At 35.3% G+C, this 18891-nt stretch overlaps 1 protein-coding gene across 1 annotated transcript in view; it reads right to left on the bottom strand.

Moving 5' to 3' along the window:
- Window positions 1–844: 844 nt before the first annotated feature.
- The window catches only part of LOC148945827 (HEAT repeat-containing protein 3), a 96011-nt gene continuing 77964 nt past the window's right edge, over window positions 845–18891 (bottom strand). Inside the window, exons 10-13 of the mRNA XM_089097899.1 lie at window positions 18476–18549; window positions 13412–13594; window positions 3027–3200; window positions 845–973 (exon numbers count right to left, since the gene is read on the bottom strand). Coding sequence (XP_088954025.1) covers window positions 872–973; window positions 3027–3200; window positions 13412–13594; window positions 18476–18549 — 533 coding nt within the window. The 3' untranslated portion in view covers window positions 845–871. The remainder of the gene's footprint in view (window positions 974–3026; window positions 3201–13411; window positions 13595–18475; window positions 18550–18891) is intronic.

Below are 18891 nucleotides of genomic sequence, written 5' to 3'. Positions count from 1 at the left end.
CCACTCTTGTAAGGTAGTTCCTACTCTTGTGAGCTAGTTCCCACTCTTGTAAGGTAGTTCCTACTCTTGTGAGCTAGTTCCCACTCTTGTAAGGTAGTTCCTACTCTTGTGAGCTAGGTCCCACTCTTGTAAGGTAGTTACTACTCTTGTGAGCTAGTTCCCACTCTTGTAATGTAGTTCCTACTCTTGTGAGATAGTTCCCACTCTTGTAAGGTAGTTCCTACTCTTGTGAGCTAGTTCCCACTCTTGTAAGGTAGTTCCTACTCTTGTGAGCTAGTTCCCACTCTTGTAAGGTAGTTCCTACTCTTGTGAGCTAGTTCCCACTCTTGTAAGCTGCACATACTCTTTGCGTTTAAGCCTCCAAAAATATATAGGTTTGATTGACCTGATTGTTAATCAAACCGTGATAAATCAAGAGTAATAATGCCACAGTAATTTGCGCCATAAAAAAAGTAATAAAGAAAAAAAAAGAAAACAAAGAAGTAAATTTGCGCCATAAAGAATTGAATCAAAAGAGGCTTAACATTATCACTCCAAGAGAGTTTAGTTAAGATGTGAAATTCTCTGGAGCAAAACAACAAATTTTGAAGGTATATCAATTACCTTGAACAATATCAATTACCGATGAACTAATCAAATTTGAAGATCAACATAGAAATTAAATGGTGTAAAATTTTCTTTACAAGTATGATGAAAAAGAAGTGTGATCATTGCAGTTACTGTAACTGGCGTAATTTTTGATTTTTGTAATTTCTTTTTTATTTTTTTATTTTCAGAACAGGAATTACGAGTTTTGATAATGCCTATATTCCTAAAAGAGCAAAAAAAGAAATTAAAAAAGAAGTTTTTCTTTTGGTGAACAAACCTAACTTTATTTCTTTGCCATTTTGTACTTAATAAAACGATTTAAGTTCAATTTTGCAGTCGCCACTATAGCTGCATGTTCTCCTAGATTTTTCTTTTCCTTATTGACCTAGAAATAAAGTTAGAAAAGTTAGAAGGAAAATACAAAGAATAAAATTCAACTAACGGAAAGGATATAATGTTAAGTTGATAAAGTGAACACAATTATCAGTGTGTTCTTAAAGGGGTAAAAGACAGTTTTAAGGAAAAGAAATAAAGATAAAAGAAAGGAATAAATGAAAGACGAGAATAAAGGAAGAATTCAATAGACGGAGAAGATACAATGGTAAGTCTATAAAGTGAACACATATATAAGTGTTTTCTTAAATGGATAAAAGACAGTTTTTAGGAAAGAAACAAAGGAATAAAGAAAGAAATAATGAAAAGTACTAAATGAAAGACACTAATAAATGAAAAAATTTACAAATGAATAGGATATCATGGTAAGTTGACAAAGTGAACACAATTATTAGCATGTTCTTAAAAGGACAAAAGATAGTTTTAAGGAAAGGAATAAAGGAATAAAGAAAGAAATGTAATAAAGAAATAAAGAAAGAATTGAAGAGAAAAAGAAATGAATAAATGAAGACAAGAATAAAGGAAAAATTCTGCTAATGGAAATGATATAATGGTAATTTCATAAAGTGAACACACTTGTTAGTGTTTTCTTAAATGGATAAAAGACAGTTTTAAGGAAAGGAATAATGTAGGAAATAAAGGAAAGAAGAAAGGACTAAATGAAAGACATGAATAAAGGAAAAATTAAACAAATGGAAACGATATAATGGTAAGTTGAAAAAGTTAAAACACTTATCATTGTTCTCTTGAATCGATCCTCTTAAGCTGAAATAATGAATTTAATCAGATCTGTTCTTACAAAAAAAGACTGAGTTATTTCTCATGTTGTTTGCCTAGGATTTTAAAGAATATGCATGCTTTAAACAATACATTACGTGATTCAACAAAAGGGGGAAAAATACTTTTTTTAAAGGAAAATGTCTCAACAAAGCTAAATTGGTATAAAACTCTGGAGCTGCTCTGGTTTTTGAAATGGCTGTAGATCTCAGATCCACCGTAACCTATTTCCTTCATGCCTATCCTTGGAAGGAATAGATTTCCTGACTAGATGCTGTCATAGTGGTGTCAGGGCGGTCCTTTCACAAGTTCAACTAGTCAGAACATCGGCTGCGAACAGCGCTACAGGGTGAGCTTGAGGAGGGGTGTCTGCTGAGAAAATCATAGCCAAGTTATAGCTGCGATAGCAATGCACTGGGTCTTGTTGCCAAGCGGCAATAAATTATGAGTTTAAATTCCCTGGGAATGAATTTCTAGAGTTTTATAGGATTATAAAGCCACGGGAGAACACTAAAACAAATTTCCTGATAAGATCTGTCAGTTCACCTACATCCGGTTTAAGACATGGATTAATTGAGCGTTACAATACGATAGGCTCAAGTCAAATCCAAACCTAAGGAAAATTGGGAGAGATTCTGTTTAACTTTAGTTCGAACTGGAAACCGGGGGCTCCCTCAGAACTTCCTCGGGCAGGATGAGGGGCTATAAGAGGCTATTAGAAAATATTTAAAGGAATTTCATGAAGGGCGCAAAGAGTGAGCATATGACAGAGCGTGGTTGAGGAAGAACTCGTAGAACTATGTTCGCCTCAGACGGCTTTACCATGTGATTGGTTATTAGCTGTAGCAGCAAATTATTTCATTAAAATACTCATTACCAAAAGCTAGATTTATTGAAATACGCTTTTGGGAGTGTTATGGAAGTCATTCTGTAACAAAAAATCCATACATGATTTAGGAACGATTTTAATTTATTAAAACAATAAGATTTACCTTAAGTAGATGCAATAGATCACTTCATTAAAAATCCCTTCACCAAAAATTACTGTTGTCGACATACCTTTAGGCCTAGAAGGACAGTCAAGGAGTCTATCAATCAAGTTCTACATCTACAGCCTTTCCATTGCATTTCAATTTTCTATGTTGACAGCAACACTACAGTGTAACTATTACATTTCATAAACAAAAATTTGCCTTAAAAAGGATAAACAAGAGGAGGATGCAAAATTACTAGCGTCAATGTCGAAGAACTTGTTGTAGCAAACTTACCTTTTGTTTTAACGGTCCTACAACAGACTTCAAGACTTGGAGAAGAGCAATCCCATTCCCAACAACATCTACATGATCTTCAGCAAAAATATCATAGATGGCATCAAGCGCTTCGGCAACAATCCATAGTTGACCATCTGTGGTTATCACTTGAAGAAGACAAGAGCCAATCATCTACAAGAAAAGAACCTTTTACGTTGTTTATTTTTTTTCGTTATTCATTTTCGTGTGGATATAGCATGCTCCATATCAAGTAGGAAAAGTGGACACAAGCACAGATGTGATAGAATTCACGTTAGCAATTTTTTTGGTTATTTACTGATTCTTTTTTGCACATTCCTTTTTAAATTATTTTCATTGGGTGTGCCAATTAAGAAAAGACCCCCCCTCCCCGATTTTTAAAAGTATTTTTTCTCATTAAAAAAATATATAAATCCCCGCCCCCTCCGTTTTCGTGAATTACCACCTCATATTTCATTGTGTAGTATTCTCTATCGTGTTTCCTTACTAAATAGAAAGAAACAACCACTCATTGAGGTAATTATCTGTTTAAAGTAGAGCAAAAATGACAATTAAAAACTGCTAATAAAATACTGGTCATCATATTTGTGGGCAACCCCAGTCTTTGCTGAAAGAAACAACAAACCATATTTACGCACCATAAACGCATATACAACACATACACATAAACACCATATAAACATACATACCATATATGAAACATTAAACCAGTGGTTCACAATCGATTTTGGGCTATGCCCCACCTATGAATTTCTAAAATCCCCCTCTTACGATATTTATTTCTGTTATTCAAAATTTACTTGTATTAACCTGAAGGAAGCTTAAAAGGACGTTAACTTGGTATTTTTGTCCGGTCATCCTATACGTATATTTTATTTTATATTATATTATATTTTATTTTTCGCATATTATGTTTTATAAGAATATTTTCTGTATAAAACACCTCATATGAAATTCATGAGGTTATTGCAATAGAGGTTATTGCAACACCTCAAATGTATCTAATTTGCTCATTAAATGCATATGAACCTGACGTCATTCACAGGAATATGTATTTTTTTTTTTAATTGAGACTCTGAAGCACTATATATAAATAATATACAGTAAGATCACGGCTCGAGTTTTGGCTACTACATTCTCGGCGCGTACAAACAGCTCCTCCTACTTAATCTGCCACCAGCGGTCCAGTGTATAATACCCTGGAATACGTACTTTCGCAAAAAACTTTCTCAAAATGCCTTTGAAACCAACTCGAGACTTCGGAACCTACTTGTAACTTCTAAAAACATCAAATAATGACATTACACTATTAATTACCGGTTTTTATATATGCATTGGAATAAATTAATTTAAAATTATATTCTTTAAAATTTAGTGTTACAAAGGTGAATTCAAGTTTCACATTCAAGAGAAATCTGACTTGTTTACCCGTGAAAAAACCGAATGTCACTTATGTTTCTACTTGTTTACATGTTCTCCGGAGCACTTACATCTCGGTCCAGCTTTGTATAATGATTGAGATAGGGAATGATCATACTGTATTATATTTATATAAAGTGCTCTGAAGCATAGTCAGCCAAAGGGTGCACTTTATGCCCATGACCCAACAAAATATTGCAATACTGCACCCCCCCGTTGGGAATCACGGCGTTAAACTATCGAACAGGAACTGAACTTTCTTTTTTCCAGACACAAGCAAAAAGCGACTTTAAAAATTAAGACACATAAGAGATACACTGAAAGGGAGGGGGGCAGCTCCTCATACCTGGCTCGTATCATCCAAGTGGCTACTCGCACTTTACTGACATTTCATTGTTTTTCAAAATACAGAATTATCTTCGTGATATCAACAAAAATAACTAAAATGTGTTGTAGTCTATAAAGCGTAAGAAACCACTGGAATGTCAAGCAAGGGCGTAATTTGCTATGGGGCAGGAGGGCAGGTGCACCTCCCAGACCTCGGTCTGACCCCCCTCCAGCTGACTAAATTAAGCCTGGATAATTCAAGCATCCACAAAATCCGGTCAGTTTTCTTTAGTATATCTTTACCTTCATGGTACTATATGGCTCATTTTTCAGTTTTCACTGTCATTTTCACTTGATTTGGGAAAATTAGCTCCAACTTTGTCCGCCTTCCCCAGGGATTTTTATGAAATTACGCCACTGATGTTAAGATAAAGATAAGATTTATTAATAATAGAAAAAAATCTAAAACAAAATATAAAACAGTTCTAAACCATAACGTAACTCATTGTTTTATCATAGGCAGCACGATAGCACTGCCTAAGTAAAGAACGATGCGGGCACAATGTGTTTTTTTCCTCCATACCCGGGCACTTGGTATCGAAGGAGTTGTCGTAGAAACTTCAAAAAGGGCTCATTCGATTGCAAATTGAGGTAGCTAGTAGCCTTTTTAATAGTCAAAAGTGATTGCACGTCAACTAGCCCCCCTCCCACGACCACTCTTTCTGCAAACACGACCCATAAAAATTTTGAGATAGCCATTTTGTTCAGCGTGGTTGATTTCCGGATAGAAAATATGTTTTTGAGGAGGACAATCCCCAATAGCCCTCGGGGCATGGGTTTTAAGTTATGCACTGAGGACATATAAGAACGATGTTGGCACAATGTATCAGTTATTATTTTTTTCCTTTAGAGCAGGGAACTTCATATGGAAGGGGTCGTCGTAGAAACTTAAAAAGGGGCTCATTCGATTGGAAATCGAGAGTTCTAGTGCCCTCTTTAATAGTTCCCCCAAACACATCCAATCCAAATTTTGAGATATCCATCTTATTCAGCGTAGTTGATTTCCAGATAGAAAATATGCTTTTGAGGAGGACACTCCCCCACAACCCACAGGGCAGCGGTTTTAAGTTATGCCCTGGGGGCAGATAAGGTTTTTTATAATGCATTGTCATATAAACTTCAAAACAGGCTCATTCGATAGAACATTCAAAGGGCTAGTGCCCTTTTTAATAGTCGAAAGTAATTGAAGGGCAACTAGCCCCCCTCCCCCCCACGCCCATCATTCCCCCAAACACATCCAATCAAAATTTTGAGATAGCCATTTTGTTCAGCGTAGTTGATTTCCAGATAGAAAATATGTTTTTGAGGAGGACACTCCCCCACAACCTTCAGGGCAAGGATTTTAAGTTATACCCTGGGAGCATATAAGGTTTTTATAGAAGGCGTTGTCGTAGAAACTTCAAAAAAGGCTCATTCGATTGGAAATTCAAAGGGCTAGTGCCCTTTCTAATAGTCGAAAGTGATTGGAGGGCAACTAGCCCCCCATGCCCATCATTCCCCCAAACACATCCCATCAAAATTTTGAGATAGCCATTTTATTCAGCGTAGTTGATTTCCAGATAGAAAATATGTTTTTGAGGACAAAAATCCCCCACGCCCCTCAGGGCAAGGGTTTTAAGTTATGCCCTAGGGGCATACAAGGTTGTTATATAAGGCGGTGTCGTAGACACACCAAAACAAACTCATTCGATTGGAAATTCAAAGGGTTAGTGCCCTTTTTAATATTCGAAAGTGATTGGAGGGCAGCTAGCCCCCCCCCCCCCACGCCCATCATTCCCCAAAACACATCCAATCAAACTTTTTAGATAGCCATTTTATTCAACGTAGTTGAAAGTTTTGGAAACTAGGTCTTTAAGGATGACAACCCCCCCCCCCACAGCCCTCAGGGCAAGGATTGTAAGTCGTGCCTTGGGGGCATATATAGTTTTTATTGAAAGCGTTGTCGTAGATACTTCAAATGGGCTCATTCAATTTGAAATTGAAAGGGCTAGTGCCTTTTTTAACAGTTGAAAGTGATTGGATAGCGACTAACGCCCCTCTCACGCCCACCATTTTCCCAAACACATCCAATAAAAATTTTGAGATATTCATTTTGTTCAAAGTAGTTGAAAGTTCTGGAAATTATGTCTTTTAGGATGATAACCCCCTCAGAACCCTCAGGGCAAGGGTTTTAAGTTATGCCCTGGGGGCAAATAAGGTTTTTGTTGAAAGCGTTGTCGTAGAAACTTCAAAAGGGCTCATTCTATTGGAAATTGAAAGGGCTAGTGCCTTTTTAACAGTTGAAAGTGATTGGATAGCGACTAACGCCCCTCTCACGCCCACCATTTTCCCAAACACATCCAATCAAAATTTTGAGATATTCATTATGTTCAAAGTAGTTGAAAGTTCTGGAAATTATGTCTTTTAGGATGATAACCCCCTCAGAACCCTCAGTGCAAGGGTTGTAAGTTATGCCCTGGGGGCAAATAAAGTTTTTATTGAAAGCGTTGTCGTGGATACTTCAAAAGGGCTCATTCAATTGGAAATTGAAAGGGCTAGTGCCTTTTTTTAATAGTTGAAAGTGATTCGATAGTGACTAACGCCCCTCTCATGCACATCATTTTCACAAAAATATCCAATAAAAATTTTGAGATATCCATTTTGTTCAACGTAGTTGAACGTTCTGGAAATAAGGTCTTTTATGACGATAGTCCCCTCAGATCCCTCAGTGCAAGGTTGTAATTTATGCCTTGGGGGCATATAAGGTTTATATAGAAAGTTGTTCAATAAATCATAGGCAGGGCAATCGCGCTGCCTAATTAAAGAACGGGGACACTCGGGAACGAGACAAGAAATGGGGACTAAGTAAAGAGGAGAACACTCCCCCACAACCCTCAGGGCAAGGGTTTTAAGTTATGCCCTGGGGGCATTTAAGAACGATGTTGGCACAACGTATTATTTATTATTTTTTTCCTTTAGAGCAGGGCACTTCGTATCAAAGAAGTTGTCGTAGAAGCTTCGAAAAGGGCTCATTCAGTTGGAAATTGAAGTGGCTTGTGCCCTTTTTAATAGTCGAAAGTGATTGGAAGGTGACTAACACCCGTTCCACGCCCACCATTTCCCGAAACATATCCAATTAAAATTTTGAGATAGCCATTTTGTTCAGCGTAGTTGACTTCCAGATAGAAATTATGTTGTTGCGGACAGTCCCCCACAGCCCTCAGGGCAATGGTTGTAAGTTATGCCCTGGAGGCATATACGGTGTTTTTTATAGAAGACGTTGTCGTAGAAACTTCAAAAAAGGCTCATTCGATTGGAAATTCAAAGGGCTAGTGCCCTTTTTAATAGTTGAAAGTGATAAGAGGGCAACAAACCCGCCTCTCACGCCCACCTTTTCCCCAAAGACATCGGATCAAAACTTTAAGATGGCCCTTTTTTTCAACACTAGCCTTCATTTTGCAAATGAAGTTTACAAAAATAACAACCCCCCAACAACTATCAGGGCAAAGACAGTATGCAATTTTCAGGGGGCATACATAGTTTTAATATAACGCTTGGATTCGGATATCTCACAAAGGACTCAATGACTTGGAAATTGCAGTAACTCGTACCCTTTTTAATAGGCAAAAGTGATTGAAAAGCAACTAACACCCCTTCAACCCCCACCATTTCCCCAAACACATCCAATAAAGATTTTGAGATAGCCATTTTGTTCCACGCAGTTCAAAGGTTAGAAAATAGGCCCTTTTTAATAGTTGAAAGTGATTAGAGGGCAACAAACCCGCCTCTCACGCCCACCTTTGCCCGAAACACATCTAATCAAAACTTTGAAATAGCCATTTTATTCAACGTAGTTTTAAGTTCTGGAAATTATGTCTTTGAGGATGACAACCCTCCCACAGCCCTCGGGGCAAGGGTTGTAAATTATGCCCAGGGGGCATATAGGGTTTTTATATAGCGCGTTGTCGTAGAAACTTTAAAAAGGTCTCATTCGATTGGAAATTGAAATGGCTCGTGCCCTTTTTAATAGTCGAAAGTGATTGGAAAGCAACTAAAACCCCTTTCACGCCCACCATTTCCCCAAACACATCCAATAAAAATTTTGAGATAGCCATTTTGTTCCACGCAGTTCAAAGGTTAGGAAATTATGCCTTTGAGCAGGACTCCCCCCCACAGTCTTCAGGGCGAGGATTATAAGTTATGCCCTGGGGGCATATAAGGATTTTATTGAAATCCTTGTCGTAGAAACTAACCCCCCTCTCACGCCCATCTTTTCTCCAAACACATCCAATCACTATTTTAGATAGCCATTTTATTCAACGTAGTTGAAGGTTTTGGAAATTAGGTCATTAGGGATGACAACCCCTCCCCCCCAAACCCTCAGGGCGAGGGTTGTAAGTTATGCCCTGGGGGCATATAAAGTTTTTATTGAAAGCGTAGAAACTTCAAAAGGGCTCATTCACTTGGAAATTGAAAGGGCTAGTGCTTATTTTAATAGTTGAAAATGATTGGAGAGCGACTAACGCCCCTCTCACGCCCACCATTGTCCCAAACACATCCAATCAAAATTTTGAGATATCCATTTTGTTCAACGTAGTTGAAAGTTATGTAAATTAGGTCTTTTAGGATGATGACCCCCTCAGAGCCCTCAGTGCAAGGGTTGTGTGTTATGCCCTTGGGGCGTATAAAGTTTATACAGAAAGTTTTTATAGAAATTTCAAAAAGGGCTCATTTGATTGGAAATTGAAATTGCCCTTTTTAATAGCCGAAAGTGAGTGGAGAGTCAGTAAAGCCCTACTTATGCCCACCATTTCCCCAAAAACATTCAATCAAAGTTTAGAGATAGCCATTTTGTTCGACGTAGTTGAAAGCTCTGGAAATTATGTATTTAAGGATGACATACCCCCCCAGAGCCCCAAGGGCAAAGATTACAAGTTCTGCCTTGGGGGCATATAAGGTTTTTATAGATAGAGTTGTCGAAAAACTTCAAAATGGGCTCATTCAATTCGAAACTTTTACATAGCCATTTTGTTCAACGTAGTAGAAAGTTCTGGAAATTAGGTCTTTGAGAATGACCCCCCCCCAGCACTCAGAACAAGGGTTTTAAGTTACGCTCTGGGTGCATAAAAGATTTTTATTGAAATTTAAATCGGTTACACTTCAAATGAGCTCATTCAACCAGAAAATGGAAAGGTTTTGACCATTTTTAATAGTTGAAAGTGATTGGAAAGCGACTACCGCCTCTCTCACATCCACCATTTCCCCAAACACATCCAATCAAAATTTTGAGATAGCCATTTTGTTTAACGTAGTTAAAAGTTCCGGAAATTCGGTCTTAGAGGATGACAACCACCCTAACAGACCTTAGGGTAAGGGTTGTAATTTATGCCCTGGGGGCATATAAGGTGTTTATAGAAAGCGTTGTCGTTTCAAAAAGTGCTCATTCGATTGGAAATCAAAAGGGCTAGTGCCCATTTTAATAGTCGAAAGTGATTGGAAGGCTTGACATTTTTATAGTACAGATCGATATGGGTATAATGTATTATTTTTTGTTGTTGTTGTTGTTTAGATACAATGAATGTGCATTGTCAGTTTAATATACATATACTGACATTTAGTAATTAAAATATTAATATTACTTAATTTATTAAATTTATAAAAGTAAAAACAATTATATTTTTTGATTAAAATGCAGATTTTGTTCTGGCCTTGGGAAGACATAGGGGTTTTGAGCACAAATTGTGCTAACTTCTGATCGTTTTCAGTATACCTCGGTTATTTACTATAATTTATGTACGGTTTGGGCTTCATTTCTTTATCGATGCTGATTTGTGGTAGTTTCACGCTTGGTAAAATATTTGGTTTTATTTTTCCTCATTTTTTGTGTAATGGTGTTCTTTTTTGAAAAACTTATTTTGTGGAAAAAGTTTTTTTTAATTAATAATATAATAAATCAGAAAGGTGTTCTTTATGTCTTTATACATCCCACACGCCAAAAATGAGATTTTAGAGGAACACTGAAAAAATATACAAAAATAAACAAAACAAAACAACAATTCACACGTCAGGCCCCACACAAGGCTCTAAGAGTTGGGGGTTGAGTAGGGCCAAAGCTCTCCTTCTGTTCAAGATTATGTTCTCTCATTTTAGGTATCAACTTCCCTCTTTAGTTGTATTTGGAAAATTTTTTTAATTTTAAGAAAAAAAGATTGGTGACCAGTCAGAATTAATTTTACTGTCTTCAAAATTGTCATTAATGTCATTACTGGAACAGTTGTCATCATTAAAAACAAAATTTTAAATAAAACTCATTAATACAGCAACAAAATTGTCACTATTGTGGTTAAAATACAAATTTCTTCTCAGTTCAGGTGATTACTTTAAGCTGTTTGTTTCAGTAAAAACATGAATAATCTGACATTATACTTTAATATGATTCATAGTTAGTCATTGCCAAAAGTTCTGAATATTCAATTGTGGCTAAACTATTCCTTCTAATCCTTTTCTCTTTGCTATTGTATAATCCTTACTCAGAAAATACGAATGTTATACGTATTAATGATGATTTTTTTTTGAAGTTTTTTTTTGTATCAAAGGCTTGGAAGTCAAATTTTATCAAAAGGCATTTGCCCTGTAGAACAGACATGAAGATGATGTTTTTTTTTATACAATGGCAAAAACAGCAATAAAACTGTCATTACTGTCGTTAAAATGCAACTTACTTCTTTGCGATTTTATCATCCTTACTCAAAAAATACGAATGTTATACGTATTAATGATGATTTTTTTTTTTTTTTGTATCAAAGGCTTGAAAGTCAAATTTTAACAAAAAGCATTTGGCCTTTAGAGCAGACATGAAGATGATACTTTTTGTTTATACAATGGCAAAAAATGTCATTACTGTCGCCAAAATGCAACTTACTTCTTTGCGTTTGTATCATTCTAACTAGGAAAATATGAATATTAAATGTATTGTTTATTCATTTTCAAATAAAAATTGAAACCCTACCCCCACCCTCCCCCCAAAAAAATCCTGGATACGTCCTTTTTGTCAACACTCACCGACTAAAATATAAAGATTGTTTATGATTTCAAATTTCCATTTACCTTTTAACTCATCCATTGAACCACAAATAAATCGCAAAACATATAACAAGTCAGTAGAAAAAGCGTAAATTTTTTAAGGTTTTCGGGAGAATACGGATCTATCTCGGATCCTCGCCTGCATGCATTCATTTCAAGGTTGCAATGTTGAAGGGTCATATAAGTAATGGCTTATATGTAACATTTACGTAGTTTAAGACATCTTTATAACTTATACTGGGTTATGTGGCGCACCTTGTTGGCGCTGAAGATTGCAACGACGCTATTCTTCTAACCTGTTATTTTTTTTTCTTTTTCGCTCACACATTTGACATGCTCTGATACTCGATGTTGCATGTGCTCTAACCGCAAAATTCTCTCCTCTTGAATTTTATTTTTGAATCGTTTTGATTCACACTGTCGCATTTCTTTTAACCACAAATGCCTTTGCTCTACACTTTCATTTTTGACACGTACTGATTCTCACTGGCGATTGTCTTCTAATCGCAAGTGTCTTTGTTCTTCACTTTTGTTTTTGACACGTTCTGATTCTCGCTGTTTCGTGTCTTTTAGGCGCAAAATTCTTCTCCCTTCACTTTCGTTTTTAAATTCGTTTTGATCCTCGCTGTTGCAAGTCTTCTAGCCCCATTTTTATTTCTTCTTCATTTAGGATTTTAGTTGTTTCAGACAATTCGTTAATGCCCTTTGATTTAGCTGTCCGTATGGGTTTAGTCTCATATGATAGTCCAGGTTGTTGATTTGTTGATTGTTCAGGTGGTTGGACCAAAACTTCGTTTTTTCCAACAAATCACAATTTATAACAATTGCAGATTTGCGTTTTTGTGTCTTTCTCTAGGTACATTTTCGTAATTATATTTTTTTTCAAAAATATATGTAACTATTGAAACAAATCCAGTTTCTAAGACTGATTGTCTAGTAAGGTTCAAACTTTTGGCTTTTCTTTTTAAAATTTTTGAATTATTTTAATCCCTTATTAAAATATACACAAATACTTTTGCAATTACCATGTTTTTGCTCTATAAACCTTTAACGTAAACTTCTCCATGCATAAAATTTTCAATTTTTGCCCTTTTTCACATAATTATGGCCACAAATTTAGCGTTAAGACCTTGCCTTTAGAAATATACACACAGAAAAAAACCTATAGCTTTTTCTGAGTTAGAATAGTAAAAGACGAACCACAGCGAAGATTAATTTCCCAAAATTAAAGCTCTTATCGAATTTCCTCAAACTTGTGACTTATATAGACAATCTTTTCAGGCCAAAGAATCCAAGTTCCGCCTCCCCCCCCCCAAAAGATGAAGCCGTTTAAAGAGATAAGACATATATATATATTGCGCAAAAGAGATGAATGTGATATTTCTTAAAAAAATTTTAAACTATCCTTTTAAATCTCTGATAAGTGTGAGGAAATAAGAAGTCTTTCCAAACTAATTAACTAGTGGAGGAGACCTAGTCTAAAGTTAGTTAAATACCTTTATTATATTTCCTCTATTTTCTGTTAGAGGTTCAGTAGGGGATCCAGCAACTGAAACACCAATACAAGAGAGTATCCGAACCATGCAGGCGACAATAGACGGATCAGGACAGGAAAATACAGCAGTGCAAAGTAGCCGTACGTCATGTTCACTTAACTTCTCGAAGGCCTTGGGAGACACCTTAAAAAAGTAAAAGCAGTAAATCTGCGCCTTGTTTACTTTAGTTTTCGAAGGACTTAAGATATGCCTTAAAATAGTTAACTTAAAAGTTTTAAGATTATTCGAATTAAATTAAATTTAAATTTAAAATAATTAAAGTTCAACAGAAAGAAACAACAAAGATTAATCTCTAGATGTTGTTTTTGCGTAATTTTCCCTAGAAGGGTGCTTGGGCATATCTTTGATGTACAAATCCAAAACTTCCAAATTCTGGAACACAGCTAGTAGCAAAAATTTTGTAAGAAAGTCATCTTCTTCTGGGTAAGTAGATAGGGAGGACACATATAAATAAAATTATAAAAGTTGAAATAAAATATATCCGTACGTTTTCTTCAATAATTTTTCTAATGAATTTGAAACACTTATATAAAATGTTACGGTAAAAAAAGAAAAAAAATCACATCAATATAATTATTTTTAATTGACTTTTTTTCTTTTTTGATGGTTTATATGCTTTAAGTAAAACAACAGAACGAACAACTGAATATTCAATATAGCTAGTCTTCTCTATTTGTTTTTTACGGTCCACTTATAGGGTTACCGCAAAAAATAATTTCGACTATAATTTTCCTTTTTCGATGGCCAACACACTCTCAGTAGAGGGATAAGAAGTATAGAATTGATAAATTAGCAGGACTTAATTATTTCTGTTTAGTTTTTAATATACTTCTCGTGACTAGATGCCTTGGGGACGATGGACTGCCACCACTGGATTCCCCCCTAGACAGAGATGGCCCTTTTCCTTGGTATTTTCATTTAAAAATGCTTTTTTTAGTATTCCATCAAAAAGTAATGAAAAAAACAAAACGATAACCGGCAGATTTTGAATATGTATTTGCCCCCCCCCCCATTGGTATGAATACCGATGATGGAAATTTCAGCTTTTTATTTCTTTTATAGTGTTTGCTACAAGAGTGATGTCATATTTTTGGAAGATTTCTAATATTATATCTTTAGGATTTAAGCCCGAGTTGTTCTCTACATCTACATTTTGGAACGGTCTTACTAGCGTTTTATAAATTGTTTTCTTCGACTCACTGCCACTCAGCACTGCAACTAGGGAGAAAAGCCACTGAACAAATCCTCAAAAAATACAAGACTAGATCCACCATAAATGCAAGTACACCCAAGTACTGTGTCATAAAGCTTTCAAACTGCTGAATAAGAACAGAAGCTGCAGTACTTAAAAATTGCTTATGACTGATTATCTGAAAATAATCTGCTAATCAAGAAGGACTTTTCATGCTCAAGTTCATTAGGGTTGGTCTTTATGTAGAAATTTCGAAGGCCAATAAATGTTTTTGACCAAATCATCAAACTGATTTATACCCGTCCAAAACACTTAAGAAATTTCTCCATCTCAAATTAAATCCAAAATATAAATTGACTCAAACTTTTTCTTTTAGAGGGATTTCTTCAAACCTGGAGTTTTGTGATTTGGCTGGAATTAAAAATAATTTTTAAAACACTAAAATAATTACATATTATTATCACAGGGAATCTCTGAATTATTCACCCTGACAATACGATAAAACGTAATGAAGAAGATAAGATAATTTTCACAGTCTTATTTGTTTTTAGAGCTTGTATTTTTACATTGTCTTACACTTTTGGTTTTTATTTTTCTTTCTTAATTTTGCGCCACGGATGGGCAGACTGAAAGTTTCTATCGAAATATTTGGATGGTATACTCCTTTTTCACCGGCTGATTTTCTTCTTTGTTTTTTCTCTATTTTCTCTTTTTTTTCTTTGTTAAATTTTTTCTTTTTGTCATGCTTAGCCAGTGTGGTCTCAAGAATTATTGAGTTACTCAGCGTTTACGAAAATAACCTCTTTAATAAGAAGTTCCTTTCGTAACTCCTTTTACTGAGTCTAGTAGAGACCAAAATCTAAATGCAGAAAAGCTTGCAGTAGACAATTACTATCATATGATATTGCAAGAAACTCGTGATAAAATTCTCCCAAGACTGAAAACGAGAAGAAACATTTGTTTTCATTGAACGAAAGACTACTTAGATAGAAAACACTAAAAGCGGCAAAATTTAAATTGGGCTGTAATCCCTCGCCCCTTTCTCTCTGGAAGCACCTGAAGAAGACTAAACCTAACAAAAATTTTCCCTTAATACTACATACTTACTAGGTAAGTATATACTAGGTAAGTACTAGTAGTAAGTATTATCAGTACTTACTAGGATATATTGTCAAAAATCGTTCTTTTAGAATCATACCAAATAAAGGAGACAAATGACACATTAGGTTTGGGTCTTTCTAAATATCTCTTACTTAGGCAACTCTAAGTAAGACTTGATTGAGTTTACTAGGGCTACGTAAAGTGTTACAACAACCTTTGATCGGCTTCGCCAAAGAATTTCAAGTTCTTTAAAATCAACAAAAGATTTTTTTTTACAATATTCTCAAAATAATGTCCAGCAGCATGGTAATAGCGACTCGTGTGTGGGTCGACCTACACTCAACAATACACTCAACACTCAACAATACACCATACACTCAACAATAAAAGTAAATATTACAATCTCAAAAAAACACCAAATAAAGTCCAAACAATAAACAAACAAAAAATAAATAAAATCAAGAATCTCCACTCCAAATTCAAATAAAGTTACAACTACTCGTTAGATGATTTTTGAAAATAATTTTATTCCGATTATTTAGAATACTATGAAGTGGAGAAAAACGAGATCTTTAAGATTTTGTTAAAGACTGAAAAAACTCCAGAACTGCCGTGGGTAAAATAAGAATGTGAAATCTGATTATCACCCTGGAAAAAACATATTATGCACAAAAAAAAATAATCAGGCAAAAGATGTTGAACATGTTTCATGACATAGAGTACAGAATGGAAAGAAGGGAAAAGGTCAACTGGAAGAATATCTAATATTTGATTCATACATCATGTTAATGATTAACCAGGGTATGAATACGGGCTAGGCAGGCAATTTTTCAAATTAGGCAGTGTTACGAGGGCAACCCGTTGATTTCGTTTACGGTATACCAAGCTTATAACCTCAACACTTTTAAAATGACGAATCTCACGAAGAGCCTTATTAGAGAAAACAAAGGGCTGCGGGTATTAAATTCCTTGCAGGAAGGGTATTTTTGACCGTCACTAAAATTATTATTAGAGAAAACAAAATGATGAGATATTTTTGAAAGACAATCTATAATTCCCTGTGATCTCGAAACCAGCTTTATTCTCAATTTTTTGGCACCTAGTCAGCATTGTTAGTTTTCAAATGGAACAGGTTTACTGTTCTATTGGTTTACTGAACAGGTATACTGAACAGGTATACTCTTCCAAATGGAACAGTTTTCAAATGGAACAGGTACAGCTAAGACTTAATTTTTTTGACTCAAAAAACAGTACCTATTAAATACCTACAATTTAATTCTATGTCTTTCACAGAGTGATTGCCACAAAAGCACTTTACTAATTACTACAAAACTACAACATTGCTTAGCACTATTGCTTATGACCGTTGCGTATACATTTGCATAAGGACACCTTCTTCACCCTAAAAAATATCTGAAACTAATAAATACAGATCAAATAGTACAAGTATGAAATCCCACATCTCTGACGATGAACGAGCTTTACGATTTTTACTTACAAGTCACTCTTTATGATAGAGCAGAAATCCTACAGCGATGAAACTTTTGGCTCAAGCCTGAAAGCATCAGAACTGCACCAGTGCTTAACGGTCTAAAATTTCCTGACAAACGCCTCTTTGACAACAGGTGTCATCCTACCAAAATTCAAGCCAAAAAAGACACTTTAATAAGGAGAGTAGGTGGGATCTATAAGTAATGGAATTAAAAAAGAATTTCTTCGCATGCTGACCAATGGTCTGCGTAGCGAAGGTACCGGTCTCCTGATTGTCTGCCTTGGGCCGGGACTGTAATGTGTGGTTTGGGGCAAATCATCCGACGCTTACCGTGTTTTCCCCCTCAGATTTCCCCAGGTACCCATTTAGAGTTGGGTTAACTCCAGCTGAGCTTACAGAGTCACACCATTGACCCCGTCCCAAACTAAATAACCAGCGACACCAGGACTCGAACCCCTGACTACGGTAAAAAAGGACTCGACACCAGGACTGGAACCACTGTCCTCAGGATTTCAAGTGTAGGGCGCTAACCACTCGACTAGGCCGGAAGCTAGAAGTGATGCTCGCAGTAGAAGCTGGGCTAGAATTGATGGACGCTCTGAAAATTCATCCACTTTCTCCCCATAGTCAAACATCCCTTTCTCATAAGTTCTAAGCGGTCTGGAGGTCGGAGAAAGGGAACACGTCTCCAAAATACTCATTTCCATGTCCCATTTCCCTGGATAATTTGCCCATATATATCAATCCCATTAGTGAAGTAAAATGCCCGCCAACCTTTCTACGAAAATTTTGAGCTGGAACAAAGATTTGGAGAACCAAAAGCCCACTTTGAGCCTCCAATCATATCAGCTTCTGTAAAGTCTGTTGGTATGAGAAATAAAAGTCAATACGACAAATCAACGGTTTGTTTTGGTTTATTTAAGAGGTAATTATTTTATTGTTCATTAAAGAATTTATTGATTAATGAATATTTAGATTATTACAAAAGTAAATTATATAGATAAATTTATCGTTATTGAACTATTAAATAGATAGATTTATTGCCAATACAAAAGAGTTAGCAGATAGAAGATATTAACTATAGAAGATAGTTAAATCGTTAAAAAAACATTTATTTATTAATAAATAAATTAATTAATAATTTTTTTATTATAGTATTTTATTGTTTTTTTATTGATATAATTTTTTATTAATATTTATTAATAAATTTATAGCTCACCTCTTTTATCTTTTCTGTAATACTCCTAACTGTATTAACAGCAGCTTCTGCTAAGTCTGACTGCGTAGATACTTCTGAAACAATATAAAAATTGCGCAATTATGTATTTTTATGCAGTTTTATGCAAATATTTAACAATAATAAAAATAAAACATAAGCACATATTTAACAATAATAAAAATAAAATCGGTAAAAATCGTGACTATTGATTATTTCAATCGGTTTAAAAGGAGCCAGGAACCTAGCTCTGGGTTCTATTATGTCTGTTGTATTGAATGGCGAAACTGAATTATACAACTGAATGAAATAAAACCAAATTCTATTATGGAACTGAATGAAACGCGACCAAATTCTTAATGTTTTTAAACTGGTATTCCCCCAAAAACATTTTTACGATACTAATAGTTTAGTTCCGT

The sequence above is a fragment of the Artemia sp. Qi Xiang Cuo genome, chromosome 12, assembly GCF_049724085.1.
Source record: "Artemia sp. Qi Xiang Cuo chromosome 12, ASM4972408v1, whole genome shotgun sequence".
NCBI lineage: Eukaryota > Metazoa > Arthropoda > Branchiopoda > Anostraca > Artemiidae > Artemia > Artemia sp. Qi Xiang Cuo.
Note: the sequence above shows the minus strand (reverse complement) of the source record. Positions and strands in the feature narration are given on the sequence as shown.